This window comes from Ammospiza nelsoni, chromosome 13, assembly GCF_027579445.1.
Source record: "Ammospiza nelsoni isolate bAmmNel1 chromosome 13, bAmmNel1.pri, whole genome shotgun sequence".
Lineage (NCBI taxonomy): Eukaryota > Metazoa > Chordata > Aves > Passeriformes > Passerellidae > Ammospiza > Ammospiza nelsoni.
The window spans coordinates 13,964,664-13,987,117 of NC_080645.1; the positions used below are offsets into that span (position 1 = coordinate 13,964,664).

At 47.3% G+C, this 22,454-nt stretch overlaps 1 protein-coding gene across 2 annotated transcripts in view; it reads left to right on the forward strand.

The window, feature by feature from the left end:
- The window catches only part of GNAO1 (G protein subunit alpha o1), a 141,231-nt gene that overhangs the window by 72,640 nt on the left and 46,137 nt on the right, over positions 1-22,454 (forward strand). For both annotated transcript variants that reach the window (XM_059481176.1, XM_059481175.1), the window contains exon 4: positions 21,097-21,257. In XM_059481176.1, the coding sequence (XP_059337159.1) occupies positions 21,097-21,257 (161 nt within the window). The remainder of the gene's footprint in view (positions 1-21,096; positions 21,258-22,454) is intronic.

Below are 22,454 nucleotides of genomic sequence, written 5' to 3' on the forward strand. Positions count from 1 at the left end.
TCTCTCGGTCTTCTGTGACTGTTCAAGGATAAACTTTCCTTCATCTTGCTGTCTGACATAAACACACTCTGCATGATGGACAGGAAACTGATATTTTTGGACATTTTAATCATCAAAACAAATCAGAGCCATTTTTTCCTGCACATCCAAGTGATTGAATTTTAAAACAACTCCCCTTTCCCGAGATGGAAGGAGCTGAGCTAAAGCCAGCACATGTACTCTATCCAATTTTATTTATTTCCCTGGAAGTAATTTTCTGTCTAAAAATGCAGTTTTTTCAAAATCCATCATTTTCAGGGAAGGTGGTTCTGCAGGAGTATTTGACAGTGAAAAACTGAACAGAACAGTTTGAATATCTTAATTTTTCCTACATAGCAATACGAATGCTTAGCTGATAAATGAAAGTGAGAGGAAAATTAAAATTTAAGGAAAAAATTTAAGAAAAAAGTTAAAATTTAAGGAAAAAACACAAAAGTATATTTTGCCATTGCTGTAGTGCAAACATTTGATACTGCTGAAGCTGAATACTATCTAACAGGGCATGGGGAGAAACACTTGCCAAAATCTGTTGGCACATTTGTTTTGCAAAAACCAGTGTAAGTTCTTGTCATGGCACTGAGAAGAAACCTCAGCATCCAGCTGGCTCTGATGGACATAGGATTGGCAAAACCATACAAGACATCTCATGTCAAAAGAAAAAAAGAAAAAAAATAATTAAGCCTGAATTAGTGTGAACATCATCTCTCCCTCCACACCTAAGTTGATGAGAGCGATGAGTGTTCACCTTCTTTGCAAGTGTTGAGTGCAGTTCCCTGAAGGGGCTGGTGGCACCCACGTAGGCAGGGTGAGAACAGCCCCTGCTCCCCTCCTCTGCAGGGGAGAGTCCTGGATGCAGCATGTGCTTGGCACTGCCTGTTCCTCCCAGGAAAGCAGATCCTTCAGCTGGCACCTGAGCCTCTCGGAGCCGTGCTTCCCACCCAGCATCTGTCTCCTGCCCCTGGCATGGGCACGCTCCAGCCTGCCTCTCACACAGCCCTGCAGCCTGGGCTTGATGGAAGGAGTACCACACAGACCCAGCAGGAGGGGGCTCGTGGGCTCTCGTTCTCCTCCTCTGTATGTTAATGTGAGCAGAAGCAACCACCAAAGCCACTGGAGGCACAGACTGGGAGAGAGAGGAAACAGGATCCCTCCAGCTTTTTCAAGGTTGGAGATGCTCACCTTGAATTTGGGAGATAATGAACCACAGGAGAAGGTGGAAGGTGTCAGTGAAGAGACAAGAAACATGCTTGGGAGAAAATATAGAATAATTAAACAAGGGCTGAAAGCAGGCATTTATTGTACTTCTGGAAATGCTTCCAAGCTTGAAAGCATCTGAAGTACAGGAAAAACTGAGTGTTGCTGTCGTGGTCCCCCGGAGAGAGGGGCACAGTTCTTAAAGTATGTGAACTTCAGAGAAATGCAGGCATCTGATATGGCTATGAAGCCTATATTTTATTTTATTTTTAATTGAAAGGATGTTTTGAATTTTTCTTATTAGCTGTTTAGTTTATTCTCCAGTCTAGTTAGAAGTCAGCTCCTACCAAGGAATGGACCTTGAGAATAACTGAACAGGAAAACACTAATGAATCTCTGACATCAGTCTCTCCACTGGAAACATGGGACACATTGCAGCTCACAGGGACCTCAGAGCAGGGGAGACAGCACCTGGTGGGGCACAAGGCATCTCTGCCATGGGCACATTGCTGCCCACTCTCTGCCCAGGTACCTGGAAGATTCCCTGAGTGTTTCTTCCAGGAGGGAAAAGCCTGGCACTTCTCTTCTGCATGAAATGCTCCTGGTCCAGGGGCCCTCTGGGAGCGTGTGCCTGAGCAGAGACGTCAGTGACAGCTCTGTGAGCACAATTCCTGTGCATGGCTGTCGCTCCATCTTTGGTCTCTGAGCATCTCTGTGATTTCTGCCGCTTCCTTTGACGATATAAATAATGTGGTCTATTCTTAGCTCCACAGCAGTATATTCAAATCTTTATCTGAATTCTGCAGAATTTTCCATTTCAGATGTTTGGGCTTCCAGAGGCAGACTGCTACTTATCCCATGCATGCCATTATTCCTTTGACACATGATCTGAAAATTCAATTATCAGACCAATTACTGAAATTTCACTGAAATTTACAAGGAAAACATTAAAGTTTGAGTAAAGTGAGAATTCCCACTAGACTGATCAGCAAAGAGACCAAAATTAAATTGTATTTTTAATAGCTTCATCCTGTTGCGATGCATGAGGAGTATCTGACTGTGAAAGCCCGTTGCCAGAAAACAAAATTCTGAACCCTGAACTCAGCAGAACTTTCAGCAGAACTCTGAAAGACATCTTTCACTCATCATAAAAACCAGTTCTTGCTGTTCAAGCACCAGAGTGGGGCCACGCCAGTGGTGTCAGAGGTGCCTTTCCAGCCAGCAGCACTGGGAGTGAGCACTTCATATGAATTATCCATGCAGCTGAACCTAAGTAAAAACAAGATGGGGTCCTAGCCTTTGCTGCTGGAAAGGGCTGAACAGCATCACATGGAGGAGCAAAGCAACAAGAAAATAACTACTTCTTATCTGGAGCTGGATCAACAGCAAAATGGTATGGCATTGTCATCCCATGGTAACCCAAGAGACCTGGGCTCTCCAGGCATCAGTCTTAGATGCCTTGCACCAGAACCAGGAGAACAATGGCCATGATGGACATCTCTGAAATGCTGCTGGGGGTTCTTGTTTGTGAGGCACATGCTCCCAAAGGACACTTTTGCAGGGTAGAAAGGCTTTTATCCCTTACAGCTACCTATGAAATACACCCAGCTGTTATGGCAGATAAACATGTGCCCCTCCAAAAGACTGGACTGACATCTTACAATACAACTCTTGCAACTTGCAGGTGTAAAAAAGCAAATTCATTTTAAAACATTTGCTTGAGGAACAGATGAATCAGTAAAAAGTAAAGGACAGTGATGTAGATATCTACAGTTGCATCATCAATTAAATGACTGAAATCAATTTAGAAACTCTGAGGTCTTACATCTGTTGGTTTACAAACTTAGGAAGGTGTAGGGCCTGAACAAGGTCTCTGTTTGGACCTTGTGCCTTCTCCACATTCTTGCAGTACCCAGAACTGTGTTTCTTAACAGGTCTGAAGGTGAGGATTTGGGTGGGTTTGTGTACTGATGACACAAAACTGTTCAAAGAAACTAGGGAATTTACTGAAGAGGGTGGAAATGTTTGAATTCAGTAGGAGACGTTAACGTCAGGGGAACACATGTCCTTCCACAACCGTGAAGCTTTTCCCATCTGCACTGTGGCACTCAGTGTCAGGGTACAGGGGCTCTCACTCCCCCAGTTTTCCCCACCTCCATGATAACTCTCCATCTTTCAGCATAACAATGAGTAAGGAAAAGCACAGAAATGCCTTTTAACCTTCAGTCTCCATCAAATCAGAATTTCCTGATGATGCATAATGCATAAGCACTTAGTGTGTTCCTTGTGAGGAGGGGTTAATGAATGAAATGAATTGTGTTGTGCCAAGGCCTAATTCCTTTGGAAAGCTCTTCTCCCCTTCCAGAGCCTCTGGATTTATCTTTCTTAAATAAACACACTTCAGAAATCTTTTGGAGTGTAAATAAGTCAGGGCAGCAGCAAGAAAGCAATTGCCAGTGAATAGTTTGTAGAGCTGCTTGCAGCTGGCCCATCCTCCTGGGGCCAGACCTGCTGGTTGGCAATGCCCTGCTTATACCTTGATGATCTTGGTACATAAGCTCCCTCATTTAAAGAGGTTTCCATGATTCCCACTCATTCTTTCCTCCACCCTCCCTCCCTTTTTGAGCTGTAATCGCCAAGACACCGTTGACTGCAAGCACTTCAAACAATAACCTTCTGAATGATTTAGCAATGCAGCTCCTTCAATAACAGGTTCCTCTTGGATGAAATACATTCATATTTATGTAGGACAGAGGTTTTGGAATGCTATTAAATTTACATGGTGAGCTGGCAGAACAGCTATGTTCATCTGATACAAAGAATGGAAAAACAGCCTCTTCACAGCAGCAGGGAAATATTTACGAACACAGAAAATTCCTGCAGTGGGCATTACCCCAGCTGGGGAATGAGGACCATTCACATTAAAATGGAAAAGCTTGTGAGGTTATGAGTCCATCAGGCTGGTCTTGAGCAGTAGGATGGGAAGTTTGGTGGGGTGTTACTTGTTTGACAAGGCCCTAATGGTGGAGCAGGCTTTGTACAGCTTCTTGCAGAAATAAAGAAGAGAAAGAAAACTTGCTGGAGTGCAGTGAAAGCAGGTAAGATACCACATCACACAAACTCTGGTTTGGTTTTGGATAGGCAGTGAAGGTAGCATTGCCAAAGGTGAGGAGACAGCACTCCCATGGAGCAAGCAAAGCTTTTTCCAGGGCACAGATGTCAGACACAGAAGGGCACCAGCACCTGACACTTCAGCTCAGAAGGATGTTCCCTGCAAAACACCATTCCTTAGGAGTTTGTTATGCCTAATTCAGCAACATGCAGAGCTCACAGGTGAGTCTTGAGGGCAAGACTCAACACACTCATGACAATAAACAGAAAGTGAGTTGACAAAATATTGCCTGCTGTAGACCATGATCCCTTCAGCTAAGCCTCTAGAGAAAGGGCACAGGCTCATGTCTTGGGCCCTCAGCAGCCAGACCATGCCTAGCCCAGCCAGAGAGCAGAAGAGGTTTCCCTGGAGCCAAATAATGAGCCAGAACACAGATGAGATCTGCAGTGTGAACATCATGGGCTGTGATGGAAGAGAGTGTGGGTCCACAAGTGGTATGTCTTGAACTTCACCTCCCATGTTGAGGCTGGGAGCAGAGCTGCTGGAAAACTCCTCTGCCACCTTCTCATCACAGCAGGGCAAGGTCATCAGAGACCCACAGGTGCTGTAGATGAGTGAGGTAGCCATGGGGTAGCCATGAGACAGGGTATGGGGTAACCATGAGACAGGATTCAGCATGAGCAGTCACAGGTCCATCAGGAGTGGCCTTGCTGACCCCTCTGTGATGTGGCACCAGCACCACTGCTGACATTGACCAGCCCCATGTGTTTTTGCAGTGTCTGGGTTTAGGGAGTGTCTGGGTTTTGCACTGTCTGGGTTTGGGGAGCACTGTGCTGCTCACCAGCTTGGCCCCATGACACTGCTCCCTGTCTCAGGAGTGCTGTGCCAGCAACATCACCAGCCTGGCATGGTTTGCAATGGCAATGCTAAGGCTGCCCCCTCCTCCAGCAGCTCTGGCCAAGCCAGGATCAGAGAGCCCAAGGATAGATTGCTCAGGCAGGTTTTCCAGTGAGCGAGGAAAGCATCAAGGAAGGATGCAGGGCTGCTGAGCATACTGCATCCTTCTTCACCTCAGAGCTGTCCTGCTTCCCCCTTCAATGTGAGGGACCCCTTGTTGGCAGGGGAGATGTGACCCCGAGCAGCTGAGTGCCCATGACCTTTGAAGGGCCTGTGGCATTTTTTACAAGAGAGGCATTTACAGCGACTCTGTGGCCAACCTCCAAAGCGTGCAGATTACTTTTTGTCTCCTAAATATTCTTTGCGGTGTCCATCAGCCCTAGAAATGCCAAAAGCACTGGAGCAGCTCCAGCTGAAACAGATAACTTGGTGTTACTCATTTGGCAAAGCAGCATTTTCACCTCCCATCCTAAAGTGTTGTGCGTAGTAAGCAGGCTGTTCAATAATCTCTATGTTTAACCTCAGCAGAGGCTGCCCCCCAGTCATTGTCGCAGTGGTGGCTCTGTGGTAAATAAGCAGTTGCAAGGAAGAAGTAGTATGGAAATGTATGATCCCTTTATAAAACTCACTGGGCTGAAGGTGGCAAATAACTTCAGCGATTCCCAAATGGCCTCAAAGCATAGCGGCTGCAGAGGCAAATTAGTCATTTTATGCTCTAAATACTTAATGCCAGTGCTAAAAATGAAGAGATGGAAGAATGTTGTGGAGAAGCAGATCAGGATGCGGCCAAAAACAAATCCCATCCTCATCTGGCGTGGAGCAGCAGCAGAACCAGCACAGCAGTGCGGGCTTGGCCCTGCCCAGACAGTTCTGTGAGCATCACTGACTGAGCAGCACTATGGAAGGGAAACCCATACCCTGTTTCAAATATTGATACTGAAAACCAACAGTCTCCTCCCATTTTTTACTGAGAAAATGTTTGAGTTGCAGAGTTCGAAACAGAGGCCAAAAAGATGACTTCAAAGGTGCTGTCCACTGACAGGCCAAGGGACATGAAAGGCCCAGCATGAGGCTTTTCTCCTTGTGTGGGAAATGAGGAGAGGAGAGATAGGAAGCTGGCACTGCAGAACAGAATTTAAGAAAAAAAAAAACACTAACAAGTACAGGCTGTGGTGTGCCTTGAGAGGGATCAATGCAGCAGCTTCCCAATGCTCCAGGCTAACTGAGGCAGCAGTAATGTGGACCGGGAGCAGCAGAGCCCACAGCTCTCACCCCAGGACAGGCAGAACAGGAGCTGCTCAGAGCCCACCAGGCCAGCTGGTGGGTATTGTATCCACAGGCTTTGAGCTGGGAATGGAGCCTGGTACTTGGGCTCTTTTCCTCGTTTGATTAGCTCCTTTTCCTTTGGCAGCTGAAAAGACACTTGGCAGCACCAGGGCTTCACATCTTGTTGAGTTGAATAGGAGGGAGCAGGGTTTTGGCAGGGACAAAAGAACATACCACTGCTCCATCAATGGCCTCATTACTGAATGCTGTGGCTCACAAGGAGTGGCAAGGAGAGAAGGAGAGCTTGCTTCTGGTAGGCACACAAGGGTTGGAAATGCATTTCCAGCCTACCTATTACTCTGAAGATATCAGCTCAAAGGTAGGTTGAAAGCTTGACAGGTTTTATCTGTGGAGGAGATGTAAGCATGTATTGTCTATCCCTGGCTGAGGGTCTGGAAGCCAGCCTCAGTGTGTGTGTCTGTCGAGCCCAAGTCAATGAGCTAAGGCACGTGAAGCAGAAGGGTGGCACAGAAAATGAAGAGGCAGGCAGATTTTTAGGAGGGGGTTAGAGTGCCCTGACTGCTCAACAGATGCTTGTCACCTGATCATGTTAGGACCAAGGATAACAGGTGTATTGTCCCCTGTTCAGTCCTCTTGAAAAACCAAAACATGAGACATTTGCCAGCAAATACTCCAAAAAACCACCAGCTGGCTGTATTTTATCTCTTATTCTACAAATTTATTATAGTATAAATCAATACTATTTATTCATTCAGACATAATGACAAGACTGTCCATGCAAATGCCATTAACAACCTGAGCAGATGCATTTTTAAAGACGACTGGGTGACAATTTTTTACAACCCAATAATAATGTGTCTTGCAAAATCTATTTTCTCTATCATTATGTCCAAGCAATGGGATTTTCAGGAACATTCATTGTTCCCTGTTGCTAACAATTTACAGTCAAGCCCAGTGTGAATCAGGTTAGGTCAATATCAACTACCTTTGAAAATCCCAGCTCCTGTATTAATATTTTGTCCTATTTTGACAACCAGTTGTATAGAGAGTACCACACAATTTATGTCATGGTTAAAAGGGGGTGAGTGCCTTGAAAGTTGTCCAAGAGTATTTGCAAGTGAAAACTCAGCATGATCTGCAGGAATCATTTCATGTAGAAGTGAAGTTCAGCCATGTAGGGACAAGACTTATGGCAGTGGAAGGTGATCCAGGAACACAGCAAAGGAGTTTAGGATAGAAGATTAGTAAGTGCACAATACTCTCAGTGGGTACTTGCAAGAAGGATGAGTTGGGGACAAGAAGGTAAAATGGCTGTGGTGGTTTTGATACAAACACCCAAGTCCCATGCTCTCCCTGTTCTTAAATCAAGTCTCATCCCTACTGGTCCATCCTTGAGCCCCAGGAGCTCCCTGTTGCCCAGTTTTCCCCACTGAATGTCCCCTGGGAAGAGGGGGAGCAGAATGACTGGTCAGACTGTCCCCTGCTCCTCCAGCACCCTGTGCCTGCTGCCCTGCCCTGCAGGTACCCAGCTGCTCTCCAGGAGCCAGGGAGGGTGGCACACCAGCACTGCCCATCAGGACAGTGGTGACAGGCCAGCTCCATTGCCCTGCAGGCGGGCTTCCCATGGCAGCCACCAGCTCTGGGCAGAGCTATAGGGACCAAATTCCAGCCTTGCTTCTCCAGGGCAATTTCGGAGGAATTCCCTGAAGTTAAGCTAAATTTAAAACCATTTCAAGGAGGGGGAGTGAGAAGCAAACCTCATAATCTCAGAACTTGCTCAGACAGAGGCTCTGCTCCGCACAGCAAGATGAATAATAAATAGCAGTCATCCATCCATCCATGTGCATGGATTGGCTCTGCCCACAGCAGACAGTGTGAAAAAAAAGTGTGAGGTGAGCATTTCCCATCAGCTCTCCCTCTGGGAACCTCTTGCCCACATGGTATTGATTGCGAGATGGAACAAAGAAAAAACATTAATTAAATAAAATGTTTTAAGGTCAGGCAGGACATCAATGGCTGAGTTGTTCATCATCCCAAAGAGTCTCTGAGGAAGGGAGAGGGAGAGCTTGAGCCCAAGGCTGACTCCAGCCCAGGACAGAGAGCAGCACTAACAAACACTAATGTCCTCAAGCCTCCTGGCCACCCCAGGGAAATGCCCAGGCTCTCTCCTCCCCTCGCTGTGTCAGGAGCCCATTTCAGGCATGCTGGAGCTCCATTGTGCTGCTGAGTAGCAGAGACCCAGCCTGGAGGAGCTCCTGAGCTCATGTTCCCAGGGCATCCATGCCACCCCCTGGGACACAGAGGAAAAGCTCTGGCAGCTTAGCTGGCATCATGATGCTCAGCTTTCAGCACTCCCCTGGGACACAGGGGAGAGGAGAGACAGGAGCAGTGCATCTGCAGGCCTGGCACGGGGAGCCTGCCCCTCCCTGTCTGATATCAATCCCATAAATGATCCCGGGGGCATTTGACTGCAGCAGGCACTTACATAAGGGCAGCTTACACATCAGAGCACCACGGTGGAGCCCCAGACCTTCCTGCCCTCATCAGGGGAGGGTGGTGTCAGACAGGGGCCATGGCTGTCATGGGTGGGACGTGGGGCCACAGGGGTCTGTGCTTTCCCCATGCCTGATGCTCCAAATCTGCTATCAGGGCAGCTGGCTCACAAGGCTGTGAGAGCAAAGCCATCCTTGCAGCCATAGTGAAAGGACTGCACACAGATATTAACACACTGCAGAGCTCTGGAAATCTTGGGAAATGGGTGAAAACATGTTTCTTTCCTGGAAGAGCTGAAGGGATGCTCTGGTGCTCTGGCATCTCCCACCTGCTCACTGCCCTGGGCTGTGGAGGGAGGAGGCAGCTCTGGCAGTGGGAAACTGGGGTGACCAAAATCAATGGTGAGCTGCAGCCCTGGCTGGGGAGCTCCTGGGACCGGGCAAGTCTCTGCCTTGGACAATAGATTATTTTTAACTAGCTCCAATCTTCAAACACTGTAGCTTAAAAAAGGGGGGAAAGAAAAGAATAGCTGATTTGTGCAAGCTCCCCTGCTCCCATTAAGTCTGTGGAAGTGGTGCTCTGCATTTCAATGGGGGCAGGACTGAGCTTCTCATGAGATAAATTGCACCCTGTCCCTTTGCATGCTCTGTGCAGCTACTCCTGGCTTGTTTAGCTTCGCTCTTTCCTGGCCCCCCTACGAACACCCCTCCCTCTCTGAAACGCTCCCCAGCAGATTTTTTTGTTGTTGTTGTCATTTAGCTATTCATTTTCCATAGGCTGCCTTCATTCCCGTGGCCTTTTGCAGCTAGGAGACAAGATGTTGCCTTGGAAACAAAGCCCCTTAGATGTTTGGAGTCTCTGGGATTGCTCTGTCTGCTCCCGAGTACTTTTGGGTTATTTTTATTAACCACACAAAGATGCAGCAGGCTCGTAGCCAAGGCAGAAAGTAGCCCTGGGAGGTGGAGGGAAGGCAAGAGCCTTGCTGGCATCATTCACTCCTCTGGGGATGTTTTTTTGCGATGCACCATGGGCTGAATGCCTGCAAGAGAAATGGCATCTCCAGAGAGTGCTGCACAGGCAGGGCTGGGATGGCTGCAGGCAGGCAGAGCTGCAGTACTGCTGGGGAGAGGGGCTTGCCAGGAGAGAAAAAGCCAAAGCAACCAGGAGGGGAAAATAGAGAGGAGGTGGGAATTGCAGAATTTGGATTTCTTGGGGCTTCTCACTTTCCAGCTAACTGGCTGTGCCATGAAGGGACCCACTGTGCTCTCTGCTGCTGAGATGGACATGGTGACTACAGGCCTGGGCTGCTTATTTTAGAACAAATCAAATTTCTAGACCCATTAGGCAGCTGTGAAAAGCTCAAGGTTTTATTGTCAGTTCTGCTCTGTGCTGCTGGGAGTCCAGGGCAGCACAACCAGACCCTAAACCTGAGCTTTGCTCCCAGCTGGATGGCTGGAGGATACTGGTTACTTCTGCCCCAAATCTGTCTGTGGGAGAAGTCTGACCCATTCTGCAAAGGGGCTCTGGGAGGCAGTCAGTGACTGTTATCACATCCCATTATCCACTGGCATCACTGCATGACACTGCCAAATCCCAGTCCCTCCATGGAGGACATTTTGGAGTAGGCTTTTTCTCCTTTTTCTGCAAAGATGTAAAAAAAAGGAAACAAAACAAAAGCAGATTAAAAGAAGCTCCCTAATCTCTGGATGATAGTTGAAATATTTCCAATCTAGCCAAAGTATTCCAGAAAAAAGTGAATATATACAATTTTCCAAGAAATACTCTGTACAGTGTAGAGCTCGTGCCTTGCTGCTCATACCAGCACAGTCCTGTACAGGCACTAGGGAGGGTTCCCACTGCAGCAGCTGCAGGACTTGCAGCCCCAGGGGGGTGGCACAAAGACAGAGGGAGCACAGAGGGGAAGGAAGGAATGCACTGAAATAGGATGAATGTGAGAGGCAGAGGGTGAGGAGTGACAGTGCCACCCCCCAGAGATGAAACCCAGCAGCTCACACTGACAGAGAGCTCGACCATGGTGCTGGGAGGGTGCAGCCATTTCCATGCTTGGCTACAGGCACTGGGGCCATCCCCACTGTTGTGTGGGGTTCAGGTGACCTGTAATGGCAGCAAAGGGTTTTAGGGGGGGATCCACCCTCTGTCCTCTATTTGTGTCACACAGGCTTACACACAACAGAGCAATGCCATTGTTTTGTGGCATTTTCCACCATAGCTGTGCTTCACAGATGCCCAGGCCAGTAAGATGCTCTCAGATTTTCTTATCCCTTCTGGTGCATCCTCACCAGAGCAAGGAAGTCTGCCTCACCCTCACAAGTGTCATAAATGCTGGGTGCTTTTTTCCCATTGTTGCTGATTTTTCTTGTCGTTACTACATGATGCCATGGTTACAGAGATGTAGGACTAATCCAGTGACAGCAGTTTATGAGCTTTTTATGGTTTTGATATTTTTTGATGCTATATTTGTGCCAGAAGAATAAATAATAAATATACACAACAGCATCAAAGATTTCTTCCAGCCCCCCAGCCTATTTCTGCCTACCCTTGTTAAGCTGTTAGAAAGGTAGTTCTCTGCCAGCCACTTGTCTTATGAACTATCCTGTCATCTAATGATGCACCTGAGGTCCCATTTATCCATTTTCTCTGAAAAGAGAAGTTAATAAAAATAAAGTTCCTCTTAATATCCCTGAGAACAGCTTCTCCTGGAACAGCAGTGCTCACACTCAACCCAACAGGTTCCTTCCCCTCTGTCTTCTTTCCCTTTCCCTCCTCTTCCCTATCAAAGGGTTGGGGAAATTTCTTGATGCTCTTGTAAGGAAAATATAGGACATTTTTTCTCTGCAGCAACCTGAAACAATGTGTAAGCAAATCTGTGACGTGCCTCAGCTCCGGTAAGGAGGAACTTGCTGGAGGTTACTCTCTGTAATCCCTGCTGATCAAAGGAAGAACTTCTCCAAGCCTGTTATAAGCACCCAAGTCTTGATTTTGCTGGAAATACAGCAGCACATGGGAGATTTAACTAAAAATCTGTCTTTCATCTGCTCTGAACTCTGTGGCTCCTTTTAAACAGCTACAGACTCTTTGACCAGTCACTGCTCAACCTCAGCCCCTCAGAGCAGCTCCCACTCACAGCAGAACCTCAGCCAAAGGCTCCTCTACCTCTGCCTCTGCTCCTCCCTGCAGAGAAGGGTTCACAGTCACCTGGAAATTAAGAGGGAGGGAAGGTAAACAAGGATTTTGCAGTAGTAAGAAGTCATAGGCAAAATTTTGCTCACCAGTCATGGTGAATGGCATCTTGTTCCAGTCTATCCCCTTCACAATGTTAATATCATAGAATCCTAGGATGGTTTAGGTTGAAAGGGACATTGATCATCTTATTCCAACCTCCCTGCCATGGGCAGGGACACCTCCCACTAGATCATGTTGCCTAAAGTCCCAACCAACCTGCCTTGACATTTTCAGAGACGGGGCATCCACGGCTTCTCTGGGCAATCCTCATCACCCTCACAGGGAAGAATTTCTTCTAATTTCTAATCTAAACCTGCCATGTGTCTGTGTGAAGTCTTTCCCTTTGTCTGGTTTGCCCTGCATCTCCATCACTGGTGGTGCTGCAGCCAGAGACAAAAAAGCCAGAAGTTACCACACCAGCTTGGGTATTTGCTTTGGGAACTGCTGCAAACCCCTTCATTGCCAGGAAAACTCAGCAGTGAGCATCTTGTAGGACATTTGCTGAAAGAGCAAGGAAGGACCAAAAACCAGAAAATTTGAGATGGTGACAACTGAAATTAGAACAGAAAATAAGCTGAGAATGAAGGAGTCCTGATGAGAAAGTTCTTGTTCTACTTATTAATAGAACTGGACAGAAATGCTTGATGGAATGGCTAAAAATAGTCTGAAATAAACCAAAATAATTTGTAAAATCTGGTCAAAATCTACAAATCCAGTTAAAATATATGACTCCAGTCAAATTCTACATGTAGTCATGGACAAGAGGAAATTATGTGAGAAATTTTCAAGAGGATTTTGCATTCCTGAAAGGACAAAGTAATTTGTTTTAATTTTCCCAACTTTCATTCAAACCCAAAATTTTTGTTTGAAATTTGACATACTTCTAAAAAGTAATACCGAGCACCTAAATAACTCAAAATATTTTGATAGGACTTAAGGCAAGTGCTTTGCCTGGATGTGAAATTAAATTTTTCAGAGGATTTTGGGTTTGCAGGAGAATCCACGTTTCATCCAAGCTGATTTTTAACACCACCTAATTTTTCAGTTCTGCTGCCAAGTGGAAGAATCAGTATTCTTTGGCTGCTGTGATGACTAATGTCACATCAGCAATGCAAGAAATAATTTTGAGACCCCCCCACATCAGGCACAAAGCTTGAGTATGCACAGCAAATCTACTGACTGCTCTGTCAGTGGAGGGCAGTACAAAATCCCTACCCAGATATGCCAGTTATGGGTTACAGAAGAAATTATGGGTTATGAGAAGAAAAGAGGCAATGGGGAGCTGGAATTTAACAGGGTTGGGGCATAGGGAGGGATTTTCTCTCTCCCTGTTTTCCTTTAGGTATATATCTTCAACAGAGATCACCAAGTGAAAAAGGACCATAAAATGAAACCAGGGCTCTTTCAGGTTGAAATACCATCTCTTTCTTCAGGGACAGATAAATGTAACCCACAGGTTTAGTCCCTCATCACAGAGGCACTGGTAAATCTGTGAGATTAATTGTGGAGTGCAGATTAGCACCCACCGTTCAGCATCAAGCTCTGAGCATTAAACTAATTACCAGGCTCCAGCACTGCACAACTTCCCAGCGGGAAGGCACTGCCCTATAAACCATCATACACAAGTGGCATTTAGCCAGAGATGTTAAAAAAATCTTTCTCCCAGGAATGCACTCCCCACAGAAGCTGGTTTCCCTCTCTGCTCCAAAGACAAAGCCTGTTTTCCCCCTTTGTGGTGGGAAAGCTTGGCATGAAGCTGTGTCCCCTCTGCCCTGCTGCTTTTAACAGAGTCACCCAGAGGGATATTGGTGTGGAAAACCTTAGGGACATTTCAGGAGTGGAAGGTGTACAGCCTAAACCCATCAGGAATTCCCAAACCCAGAGTGGGTTCCCAGAGAATCACCACCACTCCCACTCTGTTCAGCCTCAGCCATCCGCGTTGCAATGAATGGAAAATATTCACTTTATTTTACAAATGCCAGGAGCCAGTGCAGCTCCCCCACCTGTGCTCCCACTGTGGCATCTCAGGCATTTCCCTGCCGTTTACTGCAGCACAAATACTCCAGAGCTGTTACATTTTATGGACTTCTACCCAGCAGAGGATATTAGGGAGAGGAGAAGGGCAGTAAGCTGCAAGGATTTTGCTCTCTCATCTTTCCATGTTTCCAGCCTGCTCCTCAGCACTGCGGCAGAGCTGTTCCCTGCAGAGCATGAAGCCATGCGGCTAATGTCCCCCATCTGTGACTCTCTGTCTCATCCCCTCCCTGGTGGGCAGCGCTGTCTGTGCCTGCATGGCCTCAAAGTCCTCAGTGAGGGATGACATTTGGGCTTTCAGGTCCTGTACCCAGACCCTTTGCTCAGTGCTTGTAGGGCAGAGGGCCCATTGAAGCATCCTGTTCTTGGAGCGATGCTGGGGGAGCCTGCAGTGGCTCTGGACTCTTGGGGATGCCCCCTTCTTGAAATAGAGGGGACTGGGATGGACAGAGTGCTGTTTTCTTTCCTGGCTTTGCAGCTAGTGGGTCAGGACCTATTTTGAGACCATCTAACACATGCTTTCTGCCTTCCCCATTCTTGCTTGGAAAAATCAGGTCAGCTACCCACCGCGTTTGTCTCGCCCAGCTCTGGAGCTACTCTGAGCTCCTCAAGAAGAGGGGAGGACCCTGCATTTCCTAGAAAAAAGCAAACTCAGGAAATAACTTGTCCTAGCAGGTTGAGTTCTGTGTTGTTGGGTTGTGGGTTTTTCCCCCAGTAGTGAATGAACCACTATTTTCTACAGGATGTGGAGCTATAGGAATTCTTACTATGGTGGTGGGCAGCTGGCAGCCCAAGAGCTGAGTCTAGTTCATGCCTTATCCAGTCTCTGCATTGCCAGACAGTCATTAGTCCAAGCAAACCAGGAATATTATTTTATATGCGTTGAAGAGGGTTATACCCACATAAGGGCTGCCAAATTTTATTTGGTCAACTGCAGTATGATCCAGAATGGGAATGAAGGTAGTACTGAACACAGAGCAGTTGGCCTGCTGTAAGAATTATCATGATCTGCAATATCAGTCCTGCTCAATGTCTGCCCAAACAGGAAGCAGCAGACAGAAAAAAACAGCTATAACAAGGTTTCAGGCTAGAGATCCTAGACCACTTCCCAGACACACAGAACTGTTTGGCCAAGACAGAGGTGGTGGTGCCATCTTGGCTCCAGAAGGATGTGAAAACCAGGGCTGTGCTAACTGCCAGCACAAGCTCACAAGATCTGGATGTCACCATGGCTGCCTGGTTGTGTTTTCTGTACACAAGTCTGTCTGCTCCCAGACAGACAGCAGCCTTTTGGCATTGTATCCAAATCAGCCAACTTTTTTGTGAGAGGTGTACATGAGGGTGGATGGCTACTGTGACTCTGTGGAAAGCCAGCCATCTCTAACTTAATCTTTTAGGCTTAGCTTTGCTGTGTGATGCAAACTGCTAGAGAGCACTACACTGAGCTTTGGGGTAAACCCCATTTCCCAGATCACTGGGGTCTCTGTCCAGAGTTTTGCATTTCCACCTTCAGCTAACAAGAGTGAAGAGGGGAAGTTTGGGTGCCCACCTCACAGTAATCTCCAAAGGGATGGATATTAATGAGCCACTGGATAGATTTTTACCTGCTCAGTGCCTTCCAGGATCTCTCAGCAAGCCAAATGCCAAGCCGAGGTGGGAGGCCTCAATTAAATGTTCTGAGGGTGGATGGAAGGGTGCAGGAGGAAAGCTGTCTCTCCCACGATGCACAGCAGCTGCTTAATGCCAGACAGACTTCCACAGATGGAGAGGTCAGCTCTGAAACACAGATGTGTGAGAAAGAGAGGGAGAGTGAGGGGGAGAGTCATACATGTAGCTATTTATTCAGTGTCTACAAAAATTTCTATGGACTTGGAGATGGGCCCTGGAAATCTCTGGAAAAGACATATTCACCAGCCATGCTTTGTTCCCAGGATTTAATCAGGCTGAAACTCTGTGAGAATCACTGACTTTTGCTGCAATGCAACCACTCTTTGGTTGGAAGTGGGGTCCATATTTCTGAGACAGTCTGTAAGGAGAAGGGGGAGGTTTTCAGTTTATGAGACACGTTCTGCCATGAAGTTACAGGACATCATTTCTCACTGGAGCAGCAGAGGCACACACTGCTGTGCCCTGAGGTCAGGATCTGATCCCCCACAAGGGTTCCCTTCCAAGGATGTCCTTTTTGGATGCTGGATGGTCTCTAGACATCAGTTTGATTATCCCCAGGTTCATCACTCATGATGGCCACTATTTCCACAAGATTTCTTGCTGATGACTGGTACTGTGCTGATTTGCCTCGTACCCCCAGCCAAACTGAAGTGCTTACAGTGCTCATCTTTTCCTCCACTGCATGGATTTTCTGAAGTGTTCTGAGAAGCAGCTCCTGGTACAACCAGCCACCAAATGAAATTGCCCCAGGGTTAATCTTTGAGACAGGATAAGTGACAAGTATCATTAATCAGAGCAAATAATAGCAAAAAAAATTGATATTTACTGGGATTTAGTTCACCAAAAGGAAAGGACATTACAGTGTGGCCCACAAGCTCATACATCCATTGGCTGTAACACAGCACAGCTCTGTAAGGTTTAGCAGATTTGTACCACACAGCTTCACACAAGGTTTTGCCTCTCCCTTAAAATTCCCCTTCCAGAAAACTATTCCTTTTGGAAAAAAATTTTAAATAGAAAGTCTCCTAGTCAGTGTCCAGGCAACTTCAAAGGATCAGAGCTAGGATTTGCTCTGGGGTAGTCAGAGATGGGTACCTGGGTCCTACTCCAGTCTGACTCTGCAGCAGCCAGGGCAGCAGCAGCTCTGCTGGTACCTTTGTAGTGCAGTTCTGCTGGTATCTTTTGGGCACCTGTCATGGGTGGTGGTGAGGAACAAGTAATTAGGGGTGGTCTGTATCAGGGGGATGGAAAATAACCTGCTAGCAGAGACAAACACCACTGCCAGTAGTGTCAGACTGCAGGGAGGGGCCCCTGTCCCTTCCAGCCAGGTAACACATTAATTGGGCTGTGTGGCTGCTGCAAGTCACAAGGTTTTGTATGCTGAGCACAGGCTGTGAGCTTGGTGACAGTGACATATGGGAGACAATTAAAGAGCTGCAGTTATATCCAGGTTAGGGAGAAAACAGATCCCCTTTTGAACTGGATTTGTGGTGCACAGGTATGCCCACAACCTGGGGTAAGGAATGACACATGCCAACTGCCCACTGTGTTTACAAGCTTCTTGTTCACATCTGCCTGTGGATTTCAGACCCTGCCCTGGCCTTACAGAGCCCTCTCCATTCCCCAACCAGAACGGAGGTCTGTTCTTTAGTAAAGCCTTTTTTGGTCTCTTGGCTTGATGTCTAAAGGCTGGATGTCTAATTTCACTTTACCAGTCTCTAAGCTCAGCTGTCTCCCCAGGCCATGCCCAGCCAGATTTAATTCTCCTGCTGTAGCTGGATGGAATCAGCATTCAGGACTGACACAAAGTGTCAAACCCCACTCTCCATCCACTCTCCATAATGAGCTGCCCAAAGGCATTCAGCTCAGGTGTTGGGGTTTCAGCTGCTATGGGAAGTGCAAGCCACTGGGGAGTGGCAGCAGGACATGTCAGAATGCTGTGGAGACTGGCTGGGATGCTCGTGCTGGGCAAGAACCAGCACAAAGGAGACCAGCCTGACCTCTTACCCTCCTCCCAGATGATTTGTTCCAAGACAGAAGACAGAACAGCTGGGAATGGCAAAGGCAGCAGTGGTGGAATGAGCCCTGCACCATTTTGTAGCTCCTTCCAGCTATGCCAGGGACCGAGCTCTGCCTATTTTTAGCTCCCGAGGTAGCTGAAATACCACTGTGATGTTCATTAACAGCAGCCCTGTTGGGTGGGAACTGCCAGGCAGGGGAATGGGGGGCTGGTTTGCCTGTTTTGTTTTGCTTTATTTAATTGCTGGCTGCAGTACACAGGCAGTGCATGGCAGGAGGCTCAGCTCCTCTCACCTCGGGAAAAGCAGGAGCAGCACACCCAGGGGAGGCCGGCAGGGAAAAGTCAATCAGGCAGTATTTAAAAATCTACCTGCTGGGCCCAGGGGGAGTTGGAGATTTTAATGTCATTCCCAGCTTGAGACACAGCCTGGAGAGTGAGAAAAGAAAGGGGTATCTTCTCTTCTTGGATCCTTAATTGCTCGTTAAATCATCTAACAAATGCCTGAACTCCTGGATGGCCCCATGCTCCTTGACAGAGGGACTTCAGCCTTGGCAGGGGGAAGGGGTATTTTTAAAAGTACTCATTGTACCTGCTTTTTCTGGATCTGTAAAACCAAGAGTTCAGTGGCTCACGCTGCAAAATAAAACTAAGTCTAGAATATTGTTACTACTGTTCAGCAGAAGCAATAAACTTTCCTTTAAATTCTTCCCATTTCAGCCTGCTGACTCTGCCTGCCCTGCAGGCAGGTGTCCATGCTGTGGGAGCAGAGCCTCTCCTGTCCCCAGAAGGGACCTCCAGTTACTGCAGAGGAGCATGTACCAAAATAATCCCCTGCCCTACGTGCTCAGCCCCACTTCTGGCCCAACAGACTCACAGAAAGCCACAGCCAGAAATGTCTGTGCCTGGGCACTCCCATTGTGCCTTGTCATTGCTGTTCATCTCTGTCTTCTGCTCAAACCCCCCGCCCGTGCTGGGTTTTACTCACAGGGAACTGCCACCAGTCCAGTAGTTAAAAAGGTGACACAGCTATTTCCCAGCACAGAAAATATGATGGCTGTGCGATTGCCTCTGATGCTTTGCAAAGAGCAGCCTGCAGTTCAATCCACAAAACTCAGAAGAAGCCCAGACCATGTCTATGACAGCTGGAGAGCTTCAAATGTGCTTTGCCATCACAGACAGATGGACAGATCTGTGGCTTATACCTGTAACCCCCTCCAGCAGTCAGGATAACATACAAAGATATCCTCCTACCTGACTGGAAGCATGGATGCTTTTCCTGCATCACCCATACACAAATACTGGGGCCAAGGCAGGCTGCAGCCATTAGCAGGTTTTATGTCATTTAGAGTCTGTGAAAAGAGCAGAACTGCTGCTCCAGCAGGGCAGGCAAACCATACAGATGATTTATGAATATTCACTCAGCTCACAAAGCACTCCAGGGCAGAAAACAAGCTTTTGAAATTAACTGAACTCTTTAAGGTTCTTCGTTTGTCTTGGCTTTGAGGTGTGAGTCACCAATATTTTTTCTCCAAAATGAGCAGAGTCTGTACAGAGGGCTGGGAGGATTCCTGGGCACTAAAATATGAAGTAAAGTGCCCTGTGAGAAAGATTTTATGTTCATAAAGCCTTCAAAGCATAGAGTCCACCCCATTAAGTTTTATGGGATACAATACTGAGACATACAGTACTGAGACTTCTTCAGCCCATAAAGGCTGGATGTTCAGGGCACCTGAGGCTCTTTCATTGAGCACTAAAATCTTTAGCAGCTTCAGTCTCCAGTGCTTTCAGTTTGGTGCCCTGCAATTTTTCCACAGTTTCAGTGTTCAGCAAAGAGGTTACAGAGTTTTGATCCTGACCATGCAGACCCTGCCATACATTCATCATTCCCATCCATACAATAAGGTTATTGTGGTGCTCCTCAGTGATGGCACTTCTGATTGTCCCCAGCAAAGCATGAGCAGAGCCTGCAATCCCCTCTCGAGGTTTGTGTTTCTGGCTTAGATCAAACACCCTGGAAGGCAAAGATTTCCACCTGCATTTGGCCAAGAATGGGTTCAGTCTAGCACACAGGAGACAAGAGAGTAAAACAAGAAATTTTCACAAGTTGCTGCACACACGCAAGGAACAAGAGCTCCTCTTTTCCAATTAATTATAGCAATAATAACTGGGTTTGTTTCAGCTAGTGGAAATAAGAGATTTTCAAAGCAATGAAAGAAAACCTCTGCAGATTAGTCAACATGCCAAGGGTTTCAGGAGTCTGTGGGTGCTGTGGGAGTTTACTTCTTGCAGAGCAAGCCGAGGGGGTCATGAATTTGGGTGTCCTTCTTCACAGACAAGTGAGGCATCAGCCACTGTGGACTATTACAGGAAGGCTGAACTCAGCTATTCCAAGGCTGTCTAGACATTCCCATCCTAAATCTAAGACATATTCCAGACCCAAGTTGTGTCAGAGCACTATCCTCCAGAAAACATTGCTGTCCCAGTGAATCTCATTTTCTCTCACCAAAAAAGATTCTGTCTGAGAATGGCCAGCTGGCCCTGCCCTCACTGCCATGCTCTGTAACCATGGGAGATTCCTCTCCCTCTGAGTCACAGAGCACCGCAGCCAGCCAAGGTGGTCTGCATTAGCCCTCCTAGCAGGGGCTCATAGCAAAAAACAAGAATTTAGGAAAAGCAATAAACGAGCATCTGGAAAAAATTGTTTCTGGAGTCTTTCTGTTGTTCTTTCTGATACAAAGCCCCCACTTCAGCTAGTTTCCATTTCAGTTAAAGCAAGGTGTTGTTGCTAACAATTTTAAATATCCTTGTACATGTATGAATTCCTATCTGTTCCCATGAAATTCCACACGTGCAGTGCAGACTGCTTTGTCTGTTGAACAGAAATACTTGTTGATATGAGGTGGATTGCACAAGCAATCTTTTTCCTTGTGATTTCCTTCCTCCATCCTCCTTTTGCCCTTTCAGCTGAATCACAGAGTGTGGATGCTAAATCCCATCCTGAGAAACACGGCCTCTTTACTCCTGATGGTCTGGTGAACTGTTCCTGAAATCTCTGGCTCCAAGTTCTGCCTGAAGCATCTGTGTGAGCTCTTGTTTCTTTCCTCTGCAGGCTGATGCCAAGATGGTCTGCGATGTCGTAAGTCGGATGGAGGACACAGAGCCCTTCTCCCCAGAGCTGCTGTCAGCTATGATGAGGCTCTGGGCAGACTCTGGGATCCAGGAATGCTTCAACCGGTCCCGGGAATATCAGCTCAACGACTCAGCCCAGTAGTGAGTATCCCTTCCATGGCCTTGCATGTTGAGAAGCTGCATTTGATTTGTTGAAGTTTTAACTGAAGTGAATGATCTCATAGCAGTGGAGCTCAACGTGTCTCTGCTTACAGTCTGGGATGTGTGTTGTGTCACAGGCCACTGCAAAGCACAAAGGATCAGGCAGGACATTCATGTCCCCTCTTGGCCACGCTGGGGTCAGGTCTGTGACCCCAAGGCCAGGTTCCCAAACAGCTCTCAAATGTCTCAGGGTAGGTTTTTGCAAACATGGATCTAGTGAACATAGGCAGATCAACCTGTGGGCACAGCAGATGGCTCCTTTGTCTGACTGAGAACATAAGGGTGTGATCACCTGCTTTGTACAGCAGTACAGCTCTTGGGTTTGCTTTTCTTTCCTGTTTGCTTTCCTTTCCCACTGTACTTTCTGTGGTTGTACAGTGTACTGATAAGTCAGCTGGATTACAACCCAGGCTAAGGGACATCTTTACTTTTCCAGGGGTATTGAGTTTCTCTTGTAATGCAGTCGTGGCTGCTCTACCATTAGGGACCACATCCAGATGTCACTCAATGGGAATTGTCTGAGTCCATGGCTTTGGCTCGTACTGTCATGAGGACAGGACATCCACCCATAAATGGCTGCTGTGGCTCTGAAGAGATGTTCAGTGTCTCCCCAGTTTCAGTTCAGACCTCTTTGTAATGATAATCGATCCAATATATTTGCTTCCACCTAGGCCAAGAGACCAAAGGCTTTCATCTCATAATTTCAACCACAGCATCTGTTACAGTCAGGCAAAATGCCCCTGGCCCTGGACTATGTCTTGGGCAAGAGTCAGCCAAAGGTGGTTAAGTGTAAACTAAGGAGCAGGCAGGCAGAGAGCATTCATTTCCCCAGCTCTACCCTTGGACCTTTTGGTAATCAGGGAAACAGAAGCTTCCCAATGGTGTCAGGCAACGCTATGTCCATGCTTTTGGCTGTCACAATATCCCACATCAAGTTCAGCAGCTGTTTCCTGCACTTCTGGAATTGTTATTGTGTTTGGATTGTTTGGCAGCTCTGCCTGGGGTGTTCTGGATATCCAACACACAGCCCAGGCACTGCTGTGGCTGCTGGTTCTGCTCTGTGTCGTGGGGCTGGTGCTCCCAGCTGCACCAGCTGCTGCCACCAAGCTGGCAGGGCAGCTGGGGAGAGCAGCTCCT